The sequence below is a fragment of the Chrysochloris asiatica genome, unplaced genomic scaffold (genome assembly GCF_000296735.1).
Source record: "Chrysochloris asiatica unplaced genomic scaffold, ChrAsi1.0 scaffold00018, whole genome shotgun sequence".
Lineage (NCBI taxonomy): Eukaryota > Metazoa > Chordata > Mammalia > Afrosoricida > Chrysochloridae > Chrysochloris > Chrysochloris asiatica.
In genome coordinates this window covers 21,178,240-21,200,458 of record NW_006408536.1, presented here as the reverse complement: position 1 = coordinate 21,200,458, position 22,219 = coordinate 21,178,240, and the positions used below count along the sequence as shown (strand labels likewise).

The 22,219-nt window shown below is 43.8% G+C and overlaps 1 protein-coding gene across 3 annotated transcripts in view; it reads right to left on the bottom strand.

Moving 5' to 3' along the window:
• ASB11 (ankyrin repeat and SOCS box containing 11, E3 ubiquitin protein ligase) overlaps positions 1-21,632 on the bottom strand; it is a 31,724-nt gene extending 10,092 nt beyond the window's left edge. Inside the window, exons 1-4 of one of the 3 annotated variants that reach the window (XM_006835612.1) lie at positions 21,435-21,632; positions 8,748-8,827; positions 3,580-3,687; positions 632-782 (exon numbers count right to left, since the gene is read on the bottom strand). In XM_006835612.1, the coding sequence (XP_006835675.1) occupies positions 632-782; positions 3,580-3,687; positions 8,748-8,827; positions 21,435-21,615 (520 nt within the window). In that variant the 5' untranslated portion in view covers positions 21,616-21,632. Of the gene's footprint in view, positions 1-631; positions 783-3,579; positions 3,688-8,747; positions 8,828-20,188; positions 20,368-21,434 lie in introns of those variants that run through there. The other 2 variants (XM_006835613.1, XM_006835614.1) reach the window with 2 other exon arrangements.
• Positions 21,633-22,219: the final 587 nt, after the last annotated feature.

Genomic DNA, 22,219 nt, shown 5'->3' with positions numbered 1-22,219 from the left:
ACACAGGAGTCTGAAGATGACAAGATTCCCAAGGGTATACTTTTTTTTTTTAACGTTTTATTGTGAATTATGTGATAGTTTACATGGGAGAACATTAGTTTTACATTCATCTTATCGTATATCGTTTCATTGCCATGGTTACAATCCCCTCCATGCATCATCAACCAACCAAAGGGTGTAAGGGGTATGACCCTGAAGACATCCATTCATGTAGAGAGTCTTATCAGTTGTGGGCAGTTATATCTGATTCTCCACTAGAGATAGTATCCGTTTTGCCTTTCAGACCCTTTCAGAATGTAGTATATGTGAGTGGCTGAGGTCCTATGGGGTTGAGCTGTTCTTGCCTATTAAGAACAGAGTTGTAAGCACAGTACAACTTCTGGAAGTCATAACTACAGTCTGGGCTACACCAGTTGCCACCCAAACCCTCAGGATATGGGGTATCAGAGGCAGGAAGATGGTCCCGTATTATAAGAAGAGCTGTCTATATCACCAGAGTGCGTCCTGAAGATTAGGACAAACTACAGTAGCTATAGAGGACTTTCTAAGGCAGGAGGGCGGAGGTGAGCCTTGCACGGTGGACCCTAGAGTGTCTTGGGCCCACCATCATGCAGTGTGGTGCCTGCCTTACCTCTCTTCACGGCCTCATGGATGGGGGACCCCAGGTGGGCCTCCAGCTGGGCCTTGGCTCCAAACTCCAGCAGCACGTTGACACATGCAGCGCTGCCACTGCAACAGGCATTGAAAAGGGGCGTGGCTCCGTGAACTGTCACACCATTGACCTAATGAGGGACAAGGAGAGACCCAGAGGATTTGCGGTTTCTTTCTCATCAACTCCGTATGTGCCTGTGACAGTCTCATGGTGGGGGAGGGAGCACCACGTCATCACAGGCTCATGATCGAAACCAGTTGCAAGAATCCCTGGTGGTGCTGTAGGTTAAGTGCTGGGCTGCTATCCAGAAGGTTGGTGGTTCAAACTCACCAGCCAATTGGTGGAAGAAAGATGAGGCAGTCTGTTCCGGTGAAGATTTACAGCTCCGGAAGTTCTGGGGAACAGTTCTCCTCTATCCTATAGGGTCGCTGTGAGTCAGATCAACTCGATGGCAGTGGATTTTAAACCAGTTAGTTACTTCCCAATCAGTTCCAACTCATGGTGCCCCATGTGTGTCAGAGTTGAGCTGTGCTTCATAGGGTTTGCAAGGGCTGCTTTTTTGGAAGCAGGTCACCAGACTTTTCTTCTAAGGTGCCTCTAGGTGGGTTTGAACTGGCAACTTTCCAGTAAGTCGCCAAACACTTAACCATTTGCACCATCCAGAGACTGTGATTTTCTTATTATTCAGTGCCATTGAGTTGCTTCAGCTCTTAGTGACCCTGTATAAGGTTTCCGAGGAGTGGATGGTGGGTTTGAACTGCCGGTCTTGCAGTTAGCAGCCCAGTGCTTATCCTACAGCCCCACACCAGGATTCCAGAGCTCCTTAGGAGCCTCCTAATTATTGAGGAATGTTCCTGAATGTTGCTTAGGATCATTAGGTTTGATTCAGAGCTCAGCTCACTCCCTTAATTGTTCAGTGACCTTGGTTGGGTTACTAATATTCTGTGCATCCATTTCCTTACCTGTAGAATGATAATCATAAAAGAATCTACCCTGTGAGGTTACTGCAGATCAAGTAGATCAAGTGAGCTACTTACTATACATTAAACAGTAAGAATGTTCCCTGACACCCAGTAATCATTCCATAAAACATTTACAACAATAATTATTGCCATCTTCCATACTTCTGACCAAGCGAAAGTACTGGAGAAACCAGGTTACATAAGGCTCCTAAATCTATGCTTACAAAAGTCTCCTTGGCAATTCCCCACAGTGCAACTGTCTTTTTTGCCATGTATTCCCTCTCTGGTGTACTAGAGTCCACACAAATTGCACATGCCCACTGTAACATCTAACAAGATCATGACCAAGTCATGCAATGTGGGAGGCACATGAGAACCAACAGGGTGCTGGAAGAGAATGACAGGTGCCCAAGGTTCTGAGAGAATTGAGAGGTAAGACAGTGAGGGTTTAATGTCAAACCATTTGGCCATTCTTAACTAAAAATATGCTGCCATTGAGTCAGCCCCTGACTCGTGCTTACCCCGTGCACCATGGGACAGACTGCAGTGATCCATAGAGTTTTCACTGGCCGATTTTCAGAAATAGAATCCCAGGTCTGTCTTCCAAGTTCATCTTAGTCTAAAAGCGCCAATGGAATAATCTGCTCAGCATCATAGCAACACACAAGCTTCCATTGAGAGATGGTAGTGGTTGTGCATACAATACATTTGCCAGGAATCAGACCTTAGTCCTTGAATGGAAGGGACTAAAGTTTGATTCTACCTGCATGGAAGGGACTAAGGTTTGATTCTACCATTGAATCACTGCTGCCCCCATAACTAAGAATAGACACTTGTGATCATCACGATTCTAAATTTCCTTCCCTCAGAAACAAAAGAAAGATTTGTCTTTAGGGTTCTAGGATAGCCTACATACACTAGACATTTTTCAGCTCTAGATTTTCACAGAAAAATATTTGGCAGACCTGGTTGAATTTGATTTTACTAAATAGCATCCTCTTTGTCAACCCAAGAAGTCTATCTTTCTGTGATTTCCTGTAAGTTTCTATCTCCGTTCAGTTGAAGACCATTGGAAGCAAAGATGAGTAGATTGCTTTTCCTTGAGTAGTTTGAATGTACTAGGGGACACAAACACAAAAAGAGATCATGCTGATACTGTGATTAATGCTTAGATCACAATGTGGGCCAAGACAAAGGAGGGCGTAGATTTGAAACATACTGAGGACAAAATTAGCAGGGTTTTGTGGTTAATGAGATGAGAAGGAGGAAATAGAGTGGCTCCTAGGTTTGGGACTTGAAAGGCCAAGAAGATGTTTCATCTAGTTTCTGATAGTAATTATTCACTATTGTACCAGAAGAGTCCTATCCCTATCTTTCATCAGCCCCACCCAGACAGATTAGATACTGCTTAGTGGAGATTCTACCTTCCTCCGTGCCCTCTGGATCTAAGCTCCCTCTTGAAAGTTTGTAAGCCGGTCATTTCTTGCCTTTGTAGCCCCCCATCCCCATTTTGGGTAGCCAAGGTCCAAGTTGCCCATCCTTGTTTACCCTGTATATTGAGGGGATGTAAAGATTTGTTCCCTCTTTTGAGCTACTGCATCCATAGGTGTAGGTCAAGTGTATTATTTCTTAAAAACCCACCTAGTTCGACCACTTAGTTCAACAAAAGTAGCTGTTGGTTTAGGATGTTGACTTAGGAGTGATTGGTTTTATAAGTTTATTCGTTCTGATAATTTACAGTGTATTTTTCAAGATCACTTTACAAATTACTTTAGTTCAACTTGATTTTTTAAAAGTCAGCAGCACAATTTTGAAAGATTCCTGGGAATAGTCTCATGTAAATATTTGCATAGGGGCCTATACTCCAATGTCCTCAAAACCTGTCCATGCCCACATAGTCTAGAAGGTACTGTCTCTTAAGATGTTCCTCAGCAACAGACTCAAGTGATCAAGGGAGTTACTCACATGTGCACCATTTTCCAATAAGGCTTTCGTGCAGGCCACATGACCTCCAAGGCATGCCTCGTGGAGAGACGAGACCCGGTTAATCGTCACAAGGTTCACATTGACACCCTACAATTTGAAGAGAGTCATGTTAAATGATACATTGGTGATAGCAGCCAAAGCAATGTTGTTCACCTGGTCTCTGAGGTGCTCAAGGCCTGTGGGTATCATATTAACACCACGTAGAAAGGAGATGAGACAAGGACATAGAGTCTGAACAAGATGCTGGAGCCTGGGATTCGTTCATTCAACAAATGGTTATTCAGCATTCCGGCCCAGGCACTGTGCTAGGAACTGGAACTGCATAGCTTTGACATGGGTCTCTTCTCCAACAACGTAGTGGAAGACAGTCATGTAAACACACAGCAAGAACATTGCTTTACTGGAAGCTGGTTCTAATTCAACTGGGAGCACAGGGAGAAGGTGGGAAGTCAGAAAAAGCTTGGCATGTTAGGTGGTGATTAGCTAAGGCATGAAAGAGGAAAAGTTTCAAGTGAGGCAGGCAAAGAAGGGAATCAGCTTGTGTGTTGCATTTGAAGGGAATCGAGTATGCAAAGGCAAGATGCAACATAGACAATGACTTAGCCGGAGACCCAGTGGGAGGGTGGGATCTTTCAGGAGCAGATAGAGCTCATATCACGTGATAGAGACTGAAGAGGGAGATGAGAAAAGGCGAGTGAAGTCTGCAAAGTTGAAAGAGTCTGGCGTACAAGAGGTGTTTTACAAGAGCAGGCAGGTAGCCACATAGAGGGTTGATCGGAGGTGAGGGAGGCAGAACTGAAGCAAGGCAAGCTGGGAGAGCCCAGACTCAGGTTACTATGGACCTGAACAGCCGTGGGTAGGAGTCCAGAGAAGTTCAGGCGGTAGACTCGGATCTGAACAGAAGTTTAAGAAGCTAATGCTTCTAGGGTCATATGCCTGGGTAGCAGTGCCGCTGCCTGTCCCAAGTCCACTGAGTGGAGAAGTGTCTAAAATATCAGGGCCTTGACCCACAGGTTCTGCTAACCCTCATGCCGTCCTCACCCTGGAGTTCCTGTGACCCAGGACAAGGTCTGTCTGGCTGCTGGTCAACTCTGACTTCACACACTGATTTTAACGCTGTACGTTAATGCGGTGCACTGCAAAGTCGGTTTGAACCGCAAGATCGGTGGTTCAAGCTCACCAGCCGCTCCTTGGAAAGTCTATACGGGGTTGCTATGGGTCAAAACTGACTTGACGGCACACAACAACATCTCACCAAATGGTTACTGCTTTAGAATCAGCTCTCTGGCTTAGCCTTTCAAGTTGAATCTTGCCTTTGTGCCTTTGATTCCCTTGCCTGCTAATTGCATTTCTGAAAGCTTCCAGAAACTAGTGCCCTCCACGACTCTGAATCCAGGTCCCCAACCTAAGTCCCCGCTGTCTCCTGCCAGAGCTCTTTGGTGCTGACTGGCTCCCCGTGTGGGACTTCCCACAACTATCTGTCCCTTCATCAGAGCGTCTCTCTGTCTCCTCAGTCCTGTCCACATCCATGTCCTGACTATGTATTTCAAATAGGATATTTAATTGTTAAGTGCCATCGAGTCAGTTCCGACTCATAGCAACCCTGTTTAGGGTTTCCAAGGAGCAGCTGCTGAGCTTGAACCGCCGACCTTTTGGTTAGCACTCCAATGCTTATTCTACAGCGCCTCATCAGGAGTACGGGTATTAGATAACCAGTTAGAAAAGTATTTTTCTTTTATGATTTCGTTTAAAGAAAAACAGAGGGAGAATCTGTGGGAATCCACCAGGGGGCAGCAGTGTACTAAACAGTGCTCCTAGCTCCAAGCCCTGGGTCACTTAATTGTAGAAATGGAATGCTGGTCAGGACGTCAGTGGGTTGTGAGAAAATTGAGAAGTAGAAACTTAAAATTATTAGAAGACGTGTGGCTCCCCGGCTGCCAGGGACAATCAACATGATAATCAGGTGCTGTTTAAATGATTTACTCACAGCGCACCACTCAATCTAAATGGAAATAAGTCAAAGGATGAAATAGGATCATCTATTTTTGACTTGCTTAGGGGTAGAGAAGATGGAGCAAGAAGTTGAACTTTTTTTCTTTTTTAAATGACGAATGCTTCTTACCATTAATGGCATTACAGAATAGTGATGTAGAAGCTGGTATGCATATGGTGGTGATGGTGGTGTGCCGTCGAGTCGGTTCTGACTCATAGCGACCCAGGGTTTCTGAGGCTGTAAATCTTTACGGGAGCAGAAAGCCTCATCTTTCTCCCATGGAACTGCTGGTAGTTTCAAACTGCTGACCATGAGATTAGCAGCCCAATTCGTAACCACTACACTACCAGAGCTCCTTGGTATGGAGTAGTTAAAAATAAAGAAGCCTTGGCTGTAATGTGTTAGCCTGGATTCAATCCTAGAACAGAAAACTGGTGAAAGCCCCCGTTATCTGTAGTTTGGTTAACAGTGTTGGATTTTTGACTACTGTATCAGGAGCTCTGGTAGCGTAGTGGTTATGAATCGGGCTGTCATCCTTAGGGTCAGTAGTTCGAAACTACCAGCTGTTCTGCAGGAAAAAGATGAGGCTTTCTGCTCCTGTAAAGATTTACAACGTCAGAAACCCTGTACAGGATCGCTATGAGTTGGAACCGACTGCACATAAAAGTGTCAAGGTGGATGGCTGAAAGGGAGGAGGTGGGTGCAAGACTTGTTGCTTGTGTCTCTTTTTATATCATTTTCCATTTATGAATGATGTAAATTACATATTAAAAGCTAGATTTTACATTTCACATATAAAATTAAATATATGCATTCAAATATATTTTCTATTAGTATTACATGTAGAAAGGAGCTTTGGTAGCGTAGTGGTTACGAATCGGGCTGCGAACCTTAAGGTCAGTGGTTCGAAACTACCAGCCGCTCCGCGGGAGAAAGATGAGGCTTTCTACTCCTGTAAAGATTTACACCCTTGGAAACCCTTTACAGGGTCGCTATGGGTCGGAACCGACTCGATGGCACTTAACAACAACAACATTACATGTAGAATTACATCTGCTATTACATCTAGAATTCTATCACGTATAAAATTACGTATTGTTGTTGTTAAGTACTGTCCAGTCGGTTCTGATTCACAGTGACCCTGTATAGGGTTTTTCTGAGGCTTTAAATCTTTGTGGGAACAGAAAACCCTTTCTCCTTTGGAATGGCTGGTGAGTTCGAATGGTCGATCTTACAGTTTGCAGTCCAGTGCTTACCATATGGAGCCACCATGCTACCAAAATTACATATTGCATATGAAAATAATGTAATCAAATAAAATGTGTTGTTGTTGTTAAGTGCCATTGAGTCAGTTCCGACTCATAGCAACCCTGTATAGGATTTCCGAGGAGTGGCTGGTGGGTTTGAACTGCCAACCTTGAAGCTCAAACTGACCTTGCTTTAACATACAGCACCACACCAGGACTCCCAAATCAAATTGGAGGCGCTTTAAAATCAAATCCAGTACACAGCCCATGTCATTGGTGCCATTGCCTTTGCTTTCTGAAGTAACAAGCCTACTGCCATCAAGAGTCAATTCCAACTCATAGTCACTCTCTAAGGCAGAGGACAATTACTCCTTCATGCTTCTGAGACTGCAACTCTTAGTGGAATGGCTGATGGCTTGGAAGCGTCAGCCTTGTGGTTAGCAGCCCGATGTCTAACACACAGGGCTAGCTCCTTAGGAGCTAGGATGTGGACAAATGATATACTGACCACTTCCTGTGGAGTTATGTACATCTAAAACAAACAGAACCAATGGTGTGTGGGCACTTTCATTCATTTCCCAGCTATTTACTAGGTCTCTGCTCCTCTGCTCGGTGTACAAGGAGCTGGGGAAATAGTCATAAACAAAAACAGGCAAAGTCATCTTAATAACAAAGACCTTATAAATCTTTCCTGAGGAGTAAGATCTACCTGTGTGTCGATCTATTATAATGTGTGTTCTTAAGATAGCATATCCTGGGTGCAGGCAGCCACTAGGTCCCCAACTCCTAATAGCCGTTCATTTGTGGAATCCTCTCCCCTGGCGTGGATTCAAACAGATCTGTGTTGGAAGAAGTGCAGCCAGAGTGCTCCTTGGAGGCCAGGATGGCCAAACTTCGTCTCTCAAACTTTGGACATATTGTCAGGAGGGATCCGTCACTGGGGAAGAGTATCATGTTTGATAAGGTGAAAGGTCAGAGAAAAAGAGGAAGACCCCCAGCGAGATGGATTAGCAAAACGGCAGCATCAGTGGGCTCAAGCGTAGCAACAATTGTGAGGTAGGCCCAGGATCGGGCAGGGTTTTGTTCTGTTGTGCATAGGGTCGCTATGAGTCAGTACTGTCTCAATGACACCTAACAACAACTCCCCTGGAGTGTAGGTTAGATTTAGCGACTCATGTCTAACCAATATGGTAAAAGTGATGGGATTTTGCATCAGAGATAAGGTTATAAAAGGGCTGTGGCTTCCTTCTTAGCACTTGCTCACACTCTTGCTTGGGGAAAGCGGCTGTCATCTCATGAGGCAGTTCTGTGGAGAGGCCTATGTGGCAAGAAGTTGAAACTCAGTGGTTCGAGCTCACCAGCCGCTCCTCGGAAACCCTATACAGGGTCGTTATGGTTCAGAACTGACTCAACAGCACACAACTACACAAGTGAGCTTGTAAGTCGATCCTTCCCAGTTGAGATGACTGACTTCAGGCCTGGCCAACACTGATTGCAGCTGGGAGAGACCCTGAGAGAAAACCAGGCAGCTAAGCAACATAAACTATCGAACGTCTGTTGTTTTCCACCAGTGTTCTGAGGTAATTTGTTACGCAGCAGTAGACAACAGGTGTGACTTCAGAGTTGTCACCAGTAAGGCACGAGACAGATATGAAGGCCTCCCTCATCATCTTTTCCAGAGAAACATTCCGAGAGGAAGACCATATTCTTTTGGTTAGAAGTAAGGAGGAGAGGGAGGCAGCGAGGCAGAAACCGAGCCAGCTTCCCAGGAAGGTAGAGTCAGGAGAAAGAAATGGTGAGGGGCTACCGGATGGGCAAGCCAAGCTTCTGCCACAGCCAAGCTACTACAGAACAGTGCTGGGTTCTATCCTTAGTACCAGGAGGCACTGAGTCTTCGGTTTACTCACCTGTGCAATTAGAGTTTTGAGGGCCAGTAAACGGCCCTGGGCTGCAGCTTCATGAAGTGGGGACCGATCAGCCCAGCAGTCTACAACACAAACAAAGCTCAGAGTCAACAAACTTCTTCCAGCTGCTTGTCCACACTGCCCAGTCATGTGAGAGGGGGGCTGCAGGAAGAAGAGGGCAGCATCGGCTATGTAATGAGGTCTCTTGATAGCCCCTCTCAGGGTGACAAGCTGCTGAGTGGAGAGCAGGGACTCAATCATGCTCTCTGGCTTTCCAGGGTCAGTTTGAACAAGCAACAGATGATTCAGTAAAATAGATTAAGTTCAGGGTTGGTTTCAATGACTCCAAAGAAAGCAAAATATAAAACAAAGTCAGTCAGTGAGCTTCCCTACTTTAATTGTCCCTCTGTCTCCCACTCAACCCACCCCAAGGACACCATCACCCTGGGCACTCGAATGGTGGCGCTAAGGGGTCAGGCAATGGCTTTGTTCCAAATTCACTCGGAAAGAGTCTCTGTTTTATTTTGGTAATGGCACAACTCTATTATCATGAAGCAGAATGTTCTGTTTCGGATGACAGAGTCCTCCTGAAACAGCTTGCTTGCTGTGGGAACTACAGTATACTGACTGAGTCAGGGGCCAGTGCAGCCAAACTTCCTGAGGCTGAGTCCACCTCGAACTGCCGACCTTCAGGTTAGCAGCCCAATTTGTAACCACTAAACTATCAGGGTTGCGAGCCTTAAGTCAGCAGTTAGAAACTGGCAGCTGTTCCGCAGGAGAAAGATGAGGCTTTCTGCTCCCGTAAAGATTTACAGCCTCAGAAACCCTGTACAGGGTCGCTAGGAGTCGGAACCGACTCCACGGCACATCACGATCACAAGTCACTTTCTGTTGCCGATTGATCTCATTTCAGTAGTTAAAGCCCAAAGTGCACACACACAACATGGACAAACCCCACAAACCTAATGTTTGTTTTTTCTAGAAATAAAAAAAAAAAAATGAGGCCAGACTTGCAACTTGGGAGTTAGGAGTCAAAACCAACCCAAGGAGGGTGGGGCTACCTGAAAACAGGCATGCTTGGGGGCAACGCTGAGAATATGCAATGTCTTTGTTCCTGGGTTATTGTTGTTATGTGCCGTGGAGTCGCTTCCGACTCATAGCGACCCTGTATAGGGTTTCCAAGGCTGTAAATCTTTACGGGAGCAGAAAGCCTCATCTTTTTCCCACGGAACAGCTGGTAGTTTTGAACTGCTGACCTTGCGGTTAGCAGCCCGATTTGTAACCACTACGCTAACTGCTTCTCTATTAGGTTCACTTCATGGAAATACATTGATCGTAGCTTGTGTGCACTTCTCTGCATTTATGTTTGTAGAGGGTTAAATATTGTCTACCCAGTATTCATGTCCACCTCTGAATGTGATCTCATTTAGTAGAAGGGGTCTGCACATGTAATCAAGTTAAAATGAAGTCATACTGGATAGTGTGGGCCCTAATCCAGTGACTGGCGCCCTTATAAGAAGAGGAGAGGACAGATATACAGACATAAGCAAGGAGGAGAAGGCCATGTGAAGATGAAGGCAGAAATCAGCGCAATTTGTCTACAAGCCAAGGCGCATCAAGGATTGCTTGAACCACCAGAACCTAAAAGGGAAGTATGGAATCGATTTTTCCCTAGAGCCTTCAGAGAGAGCAGGTTTCTGTTGACACCTTGATTTTGGACTTCTAGCCTCCAGAACTGAAAGAGAATAGATTTCTGTGCTCAGAAATCCCAAGGTTACTGGTACTTGAATAAAGAGATTATACAAACAAGTCGGCTAGTTCTGTTTGAAACTGCCATCTCCGAGTCGCTTTAAAGCTCCTCTCCTTTCCCCATGGCCAAAGGAGGCTGTGGCCATCTCAGGTCCTAGCAGTTCGCAGCAGAAGAATGGCAGATGTGCTTCCTACACTGCCGTGCCATCTCCTTCGAGATGCCCGCTTCTCTGGTGCCAGGACGGTGTGGAGAAGTGAGAGGGACAGAGAAGCTGCCTCCCCGCTAACCTAGAAGCAGGTGCTTCCTCACCTGCAGTCCTCAAGCTTGGGTTCACCCAAAACATTTGTTCCCCATCAACACGGCGCCCTCTTTGCCTGTACTCCCAGCCCACACTTCTCAGGTAACGGCCAGCCAGTGGTAGATGGATGGCCATCTTCCATCCCACCATGGCAGAGAAAATGATGGTACTGAGTTTCTTGGGGTCTCCCTCACCACCCCATCTGACTGTCTTGACCTAGTTTTCAGATCCTGGCTCAAAACCTCTCAATTTGCCTTTGCAGGCAGGTTCCTGACTCCTTCCCTTATGAAGCCCTAACACTCCTGGCTCCCACTGAGACTCCCAGATGCCTATCAGGCAGGGACGACCCCTTCTTGTTCAAAGTATTCAATCCTCAGGAGCCCTGCTTGTCATACACAAGCTGGCAGAAGGACGAACAAAGCAGTCTTAGAGGAAATACAATCTTCCCTTCTTCTTAGAAGGGAAGATGGCAGTGTGACTCATTTTCATTGGACACGTCATCCAGAAAGAGCAATCACTGGAAAAGAACATCGTGGTCGGGAAAAGGTCATCAAAAATGAGGGAAACCGTCAGTGAGATGGATTAACACAATAGCCACACAAGTTTGGCCTCCAAGATACCAACGATTATGAAGACAGCTCAAGACCAGACAACATTTTATTCTGTTATACAAAAGGTCGCCATGAGTTGGAGCCAACTTGGCTGTAACTGACAAGAAAAGAATTCCAGCTTGCTGCTATCCTGTCCCAGGTGCACCCCTGCATGGCCCTGGCTGGCAGCCTTCCCCCGGTGGAAACTGTAAGTAACAGAGTTCTTTCTGCCTTTCATGCATCTGAGGAGTGTCTGTGTTAGGGCCCACAATCCAAAGAACCTCAAATCCCTCCTAGTATCCTAGTGATGAAATAGGGTGCAGTTCAGCAAGTCTTCTGACTTTACCGACTTCCAACTCAAATGTGAAATGCCAACCTCCCCTTCTTACAGATACCTTTGAACTAAACCGGGCTTTCTCCTGGACCCCCACCTGGTTTTCAGGAGGGGAGGGACCAGAAGAACCCCCAAAGACTCCACAACCCGTTCTTACATGAAGGGGGTCTCATGGAGAGCAGATGGCAGAAATAGGCCATAAATCCAGAGTTCTGAGACTTCAGAATGCACCCTGCTCTAGATTTTAAAACGACTGGCTTTTATTTCACCTAAATTTTTGTTACTGTTGCTGAGAATATGCACAGCAAAACATACACCAATTCAACAGTTTCTACCTGTACCAGTTGTTGTTGTTGTTGTTAGGTGCCATCGAGTCAGTTCAGACTTATAGTGACCCTGTATAGGGTTTCCGAGGAGCTGCTGGTGAGTTTGATCTTGTGGTTCAAACTGACGTTCTGGTCAAGTGCTTATCCTACAGTGCCACACCAGGACACTGATTACATTAGTGGTACTGATTACATTCTGAGAACTACTGACTTTTGAATTCTGCCTGTTGTCATGGTAGATCTCTTTGTCCTGGATGCTTTCATAGCTGCTATAGATTAAACAAACAAACAAACAAAAACAATGACAATAGTAATAAACAAACCAGTAAAACATCGATCCCAAGTCCCAATGACTCCATGTGTGTGGAAAAGGAGCTGTGCTCCATAGGCTTTTCAGTGGCTGATTTTTCCAGAAGCAGCAGCTTACCAGGTATTTCTTCTGAGATGCCTCTGGGTGAACTGGAACCTTTTGGCTAGCAGCCAAGCACATTAACCATTTGCACTATCCAGGGACTCTCTCTCTATATATAGATCATTGTAGTTGTTAAGTGTCGCTGAGTCAGTTCCTACTCATAGCGACTCTGTATAGGGTTTCCAAGGAGAGGTTAGTAGGTTTGAACTGCTGACCTTGTGGTTAGCAGTTTGGTGCTTATCCCACAGTGCCACACCAGGACCACTAGCAGCCCCTTAACAGCAGAAATCACCTTTGTTTCCCAACTGGAGACAAAGCTAAGCTGAAGAAAGTTTTATTGCTTGTTTTCCAGCACTGGCTTCAGAGGACTTGATGAGTTTCACACAAGACCCTTTTCCAGAAACTCTGCCATCATGGGCTCTCCTATTTTTGTCTATTCTTGTTCCCAATGCATAGCCTCTCTTATCAATCTTGCCTTGTAAATTAGAGCAAATTGTGAGAAATGAAGACTAAAAGCTATTTGGCTTAAGTAGTAATCAAAAGTCATTCTCTTTGGAGGCAATCTATTTTTAGTTGCTTGGCTGAGTTCCTGGGTCATGGGGCTGCAAACACGTTATGAAGATAGTTTACCGTTTGCTTGTTCCTAATGAGCTGTCCAGAGCAGTTTTTCATTCTCCCCTTTGCATTTTTTTCTCAAAATGGGATATATATCTCAATTTCAAAAACCAAATGGGTTCAGATGAAGTACAGTTTGACTGAGCTCCAAGTATACAAGATAAAAAGAAACACAAATTATAGTTTTACTTGTTTGCATTTTATAGTCTGCCTAATTCCACCAAGGATTTGAGATTACTGGTTTATTATTCTAACAAAACCATTTCGCTGGATATAATCCCCGAGTACTCACAGGCCAACATTTCTCCTCTTTATTCAAATTCTGAAATAACTTGAAGCAACATCTTCTCTCTGGTATTTATCAGAGAAAAGACAATTCAAGAGGAACTTCAGCTTGGACGCAAACTATAGGCAAGAGCCTACCAAAATGAATAATGATATTTTAGGTAAAACAAAGGTCATTGAGAAAAAGCATATGATAATAAATTTCCTGAGCTATCTAAAATAGTATAACAAGATCCAGAGCACTGGCAATCTCACCTTCAAGTTGGATTCCCAGCCAGTACATCATGTGTTGCTACCATGCTGAATGAAGAACCCTGATAACACAATGTAAACCAAAATGTCAGCAGTTCAAACCTATCCAAAGGTTCAGGGGGAGAAACCCCATGGGGTAGTTTCTCTGAGTCAGAATCGACTCAAAAACACACATCAATAACAACAAAAATGATGATGAACAAATTTCAGACAGATTAGAAAGAAGGCTTGGTGATGTACTTCTGAAAATTATCCAGTGGAAACTCCATGGATTACAACGGTCTGATCTACAACCGACCATCTGATCTGAGCGGTGCAGGACCAAGCCGAATTTTGTTCCATTGTGCATGGCTTTACCATGTGTGTGGGCCAGACTAAGACCAACACAGCCATCATACTAATAAAATTGAGTTCAAATGAGTTATCTTGAGATCTCTCCGTTCTGACCTGGGGGTGAAACACAATATTCCCTTTAAAGTCTGTTCCAAAGAAGTTTCCTTCTAAGGAGCGGGAGAGCTAAATTAAGGTGACAGACAGGTGGGGAGGCAGAAGCCAGGTGGGGGACGGGTGGCCGCAGTTTGGAAGAAGCCAGCAGGCATCTGGCATCTGTAATAACTCAGAATAGTTGCTCCAGGACTGACTGAGAACCAGCAAAATAAAAGGAAAGCAGAAGGCAGAGAGGCTGGAGGAGAAACAGCAGGCTGATGAGTCAGGCAGAGGTGTGGGCGTCATAACAACAAGAACAACTGGTTTTCAACATAGCAGAGCAGAACTCCTCTTTAAATAGCCTTAAAATAGTCTCTTTTTTTTTTAAGAAAAAGTACTATAATCACACAATCTTTCACCTGCAATTGTAAAAATCCCCCATATTCTGAAAACCAAGTCTTTCCCCAAGTTTGATGCAAATTCCTTTCGCAGCAAAACATGACCGGACTCAGTAGACAATTTATTACTTGTAATTTTATCCTCCAAAAAAACAAAATCCCAAAAACAAGACTGCTGTTGCCAACCTCACTATTGTTGCATGCTTGAGGCCATTGAGGCTGCCACTTTACCGACCCATCTCACTGGGGTCTTCCTCTTTTTCTCTGACACCCCCCCCACCACCACCACCACCAAACACGATCTCCTTCACCAGTGACTGGTCCCTCCTGACAGTATGTCCGAAGTATGAGAGATGAAGTTTGGCCATCCTGGCCTCCAAGGAGCACTCTGGCTGCACGTCTTCCAAAACGGATCTATTCGTTCTTTTGGCAGCCCATGGCACTTTCAATATTCTCCTCCAACACCATAACTCAAAAGCGACAATTCTTCTATGGTCTTCCTTATTCACTGTCCAGCTTTCGCATGCATATGAGGTTATTGAAAATACCATGGCTTGGGTCAGGCGCACCTTAGTCCTCAAGCTGACATCTTTGCTCTTCAACACTTTAAAAAGGTCTTGTGCAGCAGATTTGCCTACTGCAATATGTCATTTGATCTCTTGACTGCCGCTTCCATGAGTGTTCATGGTTAATCCAAGAAGAATGAAGTCCTTCACAACTTCAATCTTTTCTCCATTGATAAGAATGTTGTTTATTGGTCCAGTGGTGAGGATTTCTGTTTTCTTTACATTGAGATGTAATCCATACCGAAGGCTGTGCTCTTTGATCTTCATCAGTAAATATTTTAAGTCCTCTTCACTTTCAGCAAGCAAGGTTGTATTATCTGCGTATTGCAGGTTGTTAATGAGTCTTGCTTCAATACTGATGCCACGTTTTTCTAAATAGAACCCAGCTTCATTTTCTTCAGCTTCAGTTTGAATTTGCATATGAGTAACTGATGGTCTGTTCCACAGTCTGCCCTTGGCCTTGTTTTCACTGATAGGAGCTTTTCCATCATATCTTTCTGTAGATGTAGTCAATTTGATTTCTATGTATTCCATGTGGCGAGGTCCTAAAACCCCGTGCTACTTGCATTAAATGGATGTGATACTAGGAGCTTGAGCAAGTAAAAACACACAAGTATATACAAGGGTGAGTCAAAAATTATCTGCACTCTGGTTATATTAAATGTCCTTCCACATCCACGGCTGATGACAACATTGAGCGTGCACATGAAATGATTCTGCCGAACAGATGAGTGGCAGTGGATTATGTGGCAAATCATTTGCAAATCAGCCATGGCTCTGCCTATAAAATCATCCACAGCAGACTTGGGTTTCAAAAAGTTTGTGGGAGATGAGTACCCAAACAACTCATGGAAAAGCACAGACAAAAGTGTTTGGACATCTGCAAACAAAATTTAGACCGATTCTCGAAGGAAGGTTGTTTTTTTTAAAAAAATAATTGTTACTGGTGACAAAACATGGATTCATCACTATGCGCCTGAGAGTAAATGGTAAAGTATGGAATAGAAACATCCTCAATTACCAACCATGAAAAAGTTCAGAAGTCAACCATCAGCTGGAAAATTGACGCTTACAGATTTCTGGGATTCTCAAGAGCCAATATGGGAACACTATCAGGTAAAAAAAGGTTCAACATCTGACAGCACCACAGCTTCTGAAACCCTATACAGAATCCCAGAAAAGTGTAAGCATCAATTTTCCAGCTAATGGTTGACTTCTGAACAGGACTCATTACAGAGAGATGCTCACTGAAGAGTTGAAGCCTAAACTTCAGATTAAACTCAGAGGTCTGTTATACAAGAGCGTTGTGATCTTGCATGACAATGCACGTCCACACACCTCTGCCCACACTGCAAAAACTTGGTTTTGAGGTGTTAAAGCATCCTCCCTAGAGTCCTGATCTTGCTCACCAGATTTGCACCTGCTTGATCTCCTGAAAGCAGGCAGCCCTTCGAAGATGAAGAAGATTCACCTCTGATGAAGAAGTGAAGACAGCGGTGCATTCGTGGCTCACAGCTCAGCCTAAAACATTGTTTAACAGGAGAATATGAAAGCTTGTTGACAGATGGACAAAGTGTATTGAAAAGTAAGGAGATTATGTCGACAACTGATGTATTTGTCGTTTCTGAAAGTTAATTTCAGTAAATTCTACAGCCAGAGTGAGGGTAATTTTTGACTGGCACACATTCATACAGTGTGTAAGTGAAGTGTTCTAATACGTAACAATTCCTGAGCTCTGAAACACATCTGGTCTACAGGACTGGCATAGCAGATTCTCTGCCTTTAAATACATGTTTTGTGTGTGTGTGTGTTTGTTTGTTTTTTATCAAGTTCAAGGATCATGTGACTTGTACGAACTCTAGCACCCATTCTGGTTCAAATTAGGAAAGGCTGTGAACTCAGAGAAAGAGGGCGCCTTCCAACTCCTCGGGCACTTCTGTAAGCTGGAGTGGAGGTCGTGTAGCCATTAGGCACAGCACCAAGGGGCTGTAAGCTTTTGAAGGGCCTATGACAATGTTTCGGAGTGAAAACTAAGTCTTGTCTACAAAGTACACTAAGAGGCCTAACAGGGAAGCACAGCTGAGTGCGGCTGCTCGCATGAGTCACCCATGTACAAAAGTCATGGTTTGAGTCACAGAGACATAGTTCCAGAACATGAAATTTCAGAGCAAAACACTTCTCTCCAAAAGATTCTACAGCCAAAAGGATATTTAAAGAGGGATATGATGTGAGGGTGGGGCTTCCAGAAGGAATTGGAAATTGCCGTTGTGTGACGCCAACTCCTAGTAACCCGTATGTGCAGAGGAGAACCGCTCCATACGGTTTTCAAGGCTGTGTGACCTTTTGGAAGCAGATTCCCAGGCTTGTCTTTCAAGGCACCCCCGACCCCTGCAAAACAAAAACCTCACTGCCATTGAGTCGTTTTCAACTCAGGTTGTTGTTGTTAAGTGCCGTGGAGTCAATTCCGACCCATAGCGACCCTGTACAGAGTTTCCGAGGCTGTAAATCTTTACAGGAGCAGAAAGCCTCATCTTTCTCCCCCGGAACTGCTGACCCTGAGGTTAGCAGCCCGATTCGTAACCATTATGCTACCAGAGCTCCTTTTTCAACTCATAGTGACCCTATGTAGGATTTCAGAGGCTGTGGTGCTGTAGGATAAGCACTGGACTGCGAACCACAAGGTTGGCGGTTCAAACCCACCAGCTGTTCCTCAGAAACACTGTAGTGGGCCACTATGAGTTGGAATCAACTCGACGGTACTTAGCAGTAGTGGCAACAACAAGAAATCTTTACAAGAGCAGAAAGCTTCCTCTTTTTCCTGCCGAGTGGCTAGTGGGTTTGAACCATGGTTAGCAGTCCAGCCTTATCCTACAGCACCACACTGGGACTCTTTAAAGCACTTCTGGGTGGACTCGAACCGATGACTTTTTGGTTAATAGTGGAGTGCTTATCTATTTGCAACATCCAGGGACTGCTTCCAAAAGAAATGTTGTTGTTATGTGCCGTGGAGTCGATTCCGACCCATAGCGACCCTGTATAGGGTTTCCGAGGAGCAGCTGGTGAGCTTGAACCGCCGATCTTGCACTTCAAACGGCTTTGCATTAACCTACAGCGCCACTCCAGGACTCCTTCCAAAAGAAATAGTGCTAAGCTAGTCATGGTCCTCCCCTTACTTTAGACAGTATTGACGCTCATTTACTAGAACACAATATACTAGCGGCACTGCAGAATTTAACCTTGGGCTGAGACTTCGTAAGTTAACTGATGGATTAAACACTGCATGTTTCCCCAAGAAACATCTGTTTGACCAATGAACGGCAAAGGTCATTTCAGAGTTGAGCTAAACACTTTTATAATTATTTTTCATGATTTTTAATACATCTAATTCTAAGTAGCGTAGTGGTTACGAATCGGGCTGCGAACCTTAAGGTCAGCGGTTCGAAACTACTAGCTGCTCCGCGGGAGAAAGATGAGTCTTTCTACTCCCGTAAAGATTTACACCCTAGGAAACCCTGTACAGGGTCGCTATGGGTCGGAACCGACTCGACGGCACTTAACAACAACAACAATTCTAAGTGGTTACAAGTCGGGCTGCCAACCTCAAGGTCAGCAGTTCGAAACTACGAGCTGTTCCACGGGAGAAAGATGAGGCGTTCTGCTTCCGTAAAGATTTACAGCCTCCGAAACCCTGTGCTGGGTCACTATGAGTCGGAACCGACTCCATGGTGCTTAACAACAACAACAACAATTCTAAATCAAGAGTCCTGGTGTGGCACTGTAGGATCAGCACCGGACTGCAAACCACAAGGTTGGCAGTTTAAACCCATCAGCTGTTCCTAGGAACCCCTATACCGGGTCACTGTGTATCAGAACCAATCGATAGTATCTCATTGTTAACAGTGTCAAAAGAAAAACCACTTCGAGTTATGTAAAAATTAATGGTTTTGGCGTGTTACTTACTGCCATGCTAGTATGTTGTTGTTGTTAAGTGCCGTCTAATCGGTTCCGACCCCCAGCGACCCTGTATAGGGTTTCCGAAGAACAGCTGATGACCTTGAACCGCCAACCTTGTGTCAAACTGGCTTTGCAGTCCAGCGCTTTAACCAACCCATGGCGCCACACCAGGACTCCAACCTAATACAGAAAGCTTCCAGGCTATTATGGTGGTGGTGGTTATGTGCCATGGAGTTGGTTCTGACTCATAGCGACCCTGTACAGGATTTCCGAGGCTGTAAATCTTTACAGGGGCAGAAAGCCTCATCTTTCTCTCGCGGAATAGCTGGTAGTTTCAAACTGCTGACCTTGTGATTCGCAGCCCGATTTGTAACCACTACACTACCAGAGCTCCTTTATATGATAGAAAGTCTTATTTACTAAATCTGGGCATACTATGACATACATATGTAATATATAAACATGTATACTTGTAGAGATATGCACATACTTCTAGAGATATGCCCATACTTGTGTAAAAAGAAAGGCAAATCTCTTGCTAACAATAATTTTTAAACAACTTTCTTTTTTTTACATAATAACACTATGTTCCTTGCATTAAATGGATGTGATCCTAGGAGCTTGAGCAAGTTAAAGAAATAAAGCCCCCTTGCCATGGGCTCTATTTATTTAATTTGCTGAAGCTCCTAGGTTCCTATCAGTTCTGACTCCCAGCGAGCCTCTGGACACAGTAGAACTGCTCCATAGGTTTCTCCTGCGTAGCATGACTGATCAGTGCCGCAGCCAGTCACTTAACCACTGCTCCACCAGGGTAGCTGAACTGAAGAATGAACGAACCGTATTTAATATCTTTGTATTCTGGTTCCAATTTAAACTTCAAACCATGCTTTACAGACGTTTCAACGATTATAAAACCTATTTTTTAATAATGTACTTACTCAATTTAGGACCACACATAAGCAACATGAGGAAACATTTGTATCACACTCTTGTCATTAGTTTGTTGGATTTGACTTTAAGCCATAAAACCACCAAACCACCAAAAATAAGGTTACTGAAATTTTTAGAAAGCCCCTGCCCAGATTTACAAATCTAATCTGAAAATAGCTTCTTGAGTCATGCGCTTAACTTGAAACTGAAGAGCAACATTCTCCTTATTTATTTATTTATTTATTTATTTATTTATTTATTTATTTATTTATTTATTTATTTATTTTAACCTAGTCAAAGTAACGTACCTCCCTGAAAAGTATGGCAAATGTAATCCCCAAATGACACCTCTTTCCACAGCCAGGGCCTTCTACTTTCTGAAACTTCGAGGTTCTTCTCACTGTCCCCAGTTAATTGAAGCATTCTGAGGCCTCGTCTTGAAAGGTCTGCATTCTCTGGCTAAGACTGCTTGTTGTCCAGTGCATTCAAGGTTACCTCATGGGTTGAAATTGCATACCAGCAGCCTATTTTGAAACAGAGTCCTGGGTGCAAAGTGAAAATGGATTCTGGGTAAAGAATGGAGCCCCGGCTAACCCTACAAATACGGAGGGGAATGCTGAACTTCGGTTGATGTTACAATACCAGCTGCCACAGGGATATTGGATTCAGTGACTAGTAGGGAGGTTTTACTTCAATGTAAGTGAATCATTTCTTGACAGACATGGAGAGAAGTTTTTACAAAGCCTACGACTTTGAAATGTTTGCCCAGAATCTTGGCATTTCAAAGAAGCACCTTTGTTTGGGAACAAAAGACAGAGAGGGCCATGCATAAATAGATTTGGTGAAGTCTGTCTCTTGGCAGTGTTAAATGGCTAATCAACTTGGATTACAAATTACTACACCAAAAAAAAAATCTATATCTATATCTATATCTATCTATCTATCTATCTATCTATCTATCTATATACACAAGGGGGTCGCAAAATGTCCATTATCTTTTCATTCCATTTTTCCACGAACTTTTAGAAGCCCCCCTCATCTATCAATCTGTCTATCTGTCTGTCTGTCTGTTTATAAATACAGATATAAATATAGAGAAAGATATACTATGCCATGTTTGCTACCTTAATGCAAACTTGCCAATCATTCTTTCCTTGACTAAATCTTCTTTTTAGAATGTTCTCCATAGTTCAAGTTTGCTTTAAAATATTAAAGAAAATCACCTGATCAAAGTAATTCTTGGGGGTCAGCAGAAACAAGGTTCTCAAAATACTCTTAGAAATTCACAATTTTATTTACTTCTTAAATAAATACTCAAAGATCTACTAACTTGCAAAAAATATAGAGAAATAAGTAAAGTTGAGAATCCTACACAAATTGGTGCCGTCCAAACCATTCTGTTACTTTAAATAATAGATCATTCTTTTAACTACTCATTCAACACCGAAGAAGAATTACAATGTGCCTTCAAGAAATAGTACTCATTTGCGTTATCTAGGAGGGGTTTTTTTCGTTTTCCATTTAAGTATTGGGAACAAATTCATGTATTTTTACCTGAAACTCCTCCATAGATCTCTTCTGCTATCCTAGCAGCTTCTTTCCTATTTCCTTTGACGATATAGAAATGGGTTAGGAGAGCCAAAAAAACTTTGATTAAAAGCTTGAAGAAAAAAAAGGTAACAAACATTGTAATAAAAATGTTTTTAAAGCCATAGAACACAGGACCATCGTCCATTTTGGCTTACTCTGTATAGGTCCCTAGGACTGCAAAACTGCACCGAGTTATAATTGGTATCACAGGACATCTATTTTAAACCTTCTACCACTTGATGCTCCTATTACTGGGAAGTTAGTTTGTAAGTTCTAATCTAACTGTGATTTGGCGACTGCATGTGCTGACAGTCACGGCCAAAGTTAAATGCCTGGAGACTCAGCCTTTCAACTAGACACAGCCAAGCGTTCCAGAGCCACGTGACTAAGCAAGTACTATTTACCACACAGGATTCACAGTCAAATCTTTTTAACACCTAAAGTCTGATTTTGCACCATGATAATTGGAAGACAGGGTTGGAAAGAAGACGCAAACTTCTCAGATCTTATGGGCACAAAGCCAGGTCTTTGACATTCATACAAAGGAGTGTTATTATACATTGAACTGTGCCCCCCACCCCCACCCCAGAAAGGACCCCTTATAGTGCTGTGGGATAAACTTTGGGCTCTTAACCCAGAGGTCCATGGTTCAAACCCATGAATCACTCCACAAGAGCAAGAGTTGGAATCAGCACGATGGCAGTTGGTTTATTGTCTCCCAAAATGTGTTGGAAGCCGATAGATACTAC